Genomic DNA, 2,250 nt, shown 5'->3' on the forward strand with positions numbered 1-2,250 from the left:
CTATACTAATCTGATGGTTTCTTGTTTTATTTGTTTAAAAAATGACATTTGGATTTTGACGGGGATTGCATTAAATTGGTGTATTGCTTTGGATAATATGGCCATTGTATCTATGTTGATTCTTCCAATCTATGATCATGGGCTATTTTTCCATTTTGTTGTGTCTTTTTCAATCTCTTTCAATGTTTTGTAATTTTTAGTATATAGGCCTTTCATGTTCTTTAAGTTTATTCCTAGGTATTTTATTCTGTTGGTTGCAATTGCAAAAGGAATTGTGTTTTTTTTCCATTTCTTTTTCTGAAGTTTTATTATTAGTATATAGGAAGGCAATGGATTTCTGTACATTGATTTTGTATCCTGCAACTTAACTGTATTTGTTTATTGTTTCTAGGTTTTGTGTGTGGGGTCTTTAGGGTTTTCTTTTTTTTTTTTTAAGTCTTCCAACAGTTTATTAGAAAGAATGTAGACATTAAAAAAAAAATCCCACTGTCATGAGCATAAATTGAGGTTTTCAGCCCTGGTACAAGCTGGATCAAAAAAAAAAGAAATAAAAAATCCAATAGTGTATTAATACCATTTTTTCACTCATTTGCCACTGACAGTGCAAATACAAATTTGGTCTAAATGTACAGACTCTCAAGCAACAATGTACAGCCTTTCTTTGTCCTCCATGCTAAGAGGTGTAAAAGTTTAAGGGTCAAACAATACCAAATGTACAGGCTTCAAAAACCATCTAAGTTGGGGCATTCACTAGTTTTAGCTAAAATACATTTGGAACACTGACAAATGATCACTTATGTACAATAATGTGAAGTAAATTTTTTGAAAAATAAAACTTTAGTGGAACAATCCTGAAGAATATACCAGAGGAACAACAGGTTACCAGTTTAAGGTATCAATCCATTTGTTTCAGCCAGGTTGAGTCCATGTTCTAAAATCTAAAACTTAGTTATCTTTCCACAATCCAAGAGCTTCTTATCATGTCAGTATCTATGTTATGAAGTAAAGGTGAAATGTTTTTATTTATCACAACTGCTGTATCAATTGTCTAGGACTTCAACAGCATCATGGAAGTCTGGGAAATGTTCATGCATAAGGTTATTGCCTTAGCTGACTTAAAATTGCCCCATACAATGGTACATATCAACCCTTAGTGAAGCCTTTAAGAAAACAAACAGGTTGAAAAATGGGTTAAAGGAGGCAAATGCAGCATCTGCCTTTAGAGCTATCAACTCAGGAATTCTCTCAATTATGAAATCTTGCAGAGAAGTTATTTTTCTTACTCAAAATCCAGGGACGACAACATTCCTTATTCCAGATCTGGCATTTTTTCATCATCACTGTCTTGTGAATCATTATCTGCTCCATCTACTTCCAGTAAATCTACATCCTCATCACCACCCATGTTGTTCATCATCTCAGAGAAACGATCAAAATTAGACATGTCTTCATCTAAATCATCTTCCCAGTCTTTCCAATTATTGAAGTTCACACTAAGCCAATTAAGCTTTGCCCTTTCTTTTGTTAATCTTGGCCATGACTGGCCAGATTCTCCTTTTTGTAAACAACATAAAATTGATCTGTCTGTTCTTTTATGCTTGGAATCATTTGGATCAATACAGTGAAAAAGATAAATTTCATTTAAATGTTTAAAATTATCACTTCCTCCAAGAGAACTGAACGTAAGTTTGGATTTTTCAAAATTTACATTAACATCTTTACTGTCTTCAACACAAAATTCAATGAAGACATAGTCCCTTCGATCGTACCACTTTGCAGAAACAGGCTGCATCGTGAACGGGGCAGGGGGACGGGTGAATGGGTGGGTGGGCCTCTCCGGCGGCAGCTGCTGGGCAGTGGACTAAACTCCGGTGGCCACTCCAACGTTTTCTCCGTGGTGTGGCCTCTACTCGCTTCCCTCAGCGATGGGGGGCAGTGGCGGGCTCGACCTGGTCCCCAGAATGCACCGCGCGGAGAGAGCGGCTCCTCAGGTTGGGGAGAGGAGGAAAGTGTAGGAAAAGGGGCGCGAGGCTGGAGAACGAACGAACGTGCAAGAGTGAGAGCGAGGGCTGGTGAGGCCCTGCGGTGGCTGGTGACGCAGCAAAATGCCCGGGCCCTGCCACCGCACCTGGGCACCTTTAGGGTTTTCTATTACAGAATCATGTCATCCACACAAAAGTGACAGTTTGACTTCTTCCTTCACTAGTTGGATGACTTTATTTCTTTCTCTTGCCTCATTGCTCTGGCTAG

The 2,250-nt window shown here is 38.5% G+C and overlaps 1 protein-coding gene across 1 annotated transcript; it reads right to left on the minus strand.

Annotated features, from left to right (window-relative positions):
* Positions 1 to 1,006: 1,006 nt before the first annotated feature.
* LOC132232621 (prostaglandin E synthase 3-like) lies at positions 1,007 to 1,944 on the minus strand. The gene has a single exon (XM_059691989.1). It carries the CDS (start codon positions 1,790 to 1,792, stop codon positions 1,310 to 1,312), a length of 483 nt encoding a protein of 160 aa, XP_059547972.1. The 5' UTR covers positions 1,793 to 1,944; the 3' UTR covers positions 1,007 to 1,309.
* Positions 1,945 to 2,250: the final 306 nt, after the last annotated feature.

Source organism: Myotis daubentonii, chromosome 4 (genome assembly GCF_963259705.1).
Source record: "Myotis daubentonii chromosome 4, mMyoDau2.1, whole genome shotgun sequence".
NCBI lineage: Eukaryota > Metazoa > Chordata > Mammalia > Chiroptera > Vespertilionidae > Myotis > Myotis daubentonii.

Bases quoted from the DNA above. Each gene is read 5' to 3' on its own strand.
- LOC132232621 (XM_059691989.1), bottom strand. From the start codon at position 1,792: ATGCAGCCTGTTTCTGCAAAGTGGTACGATCGAAGGGACTATGTCTTC.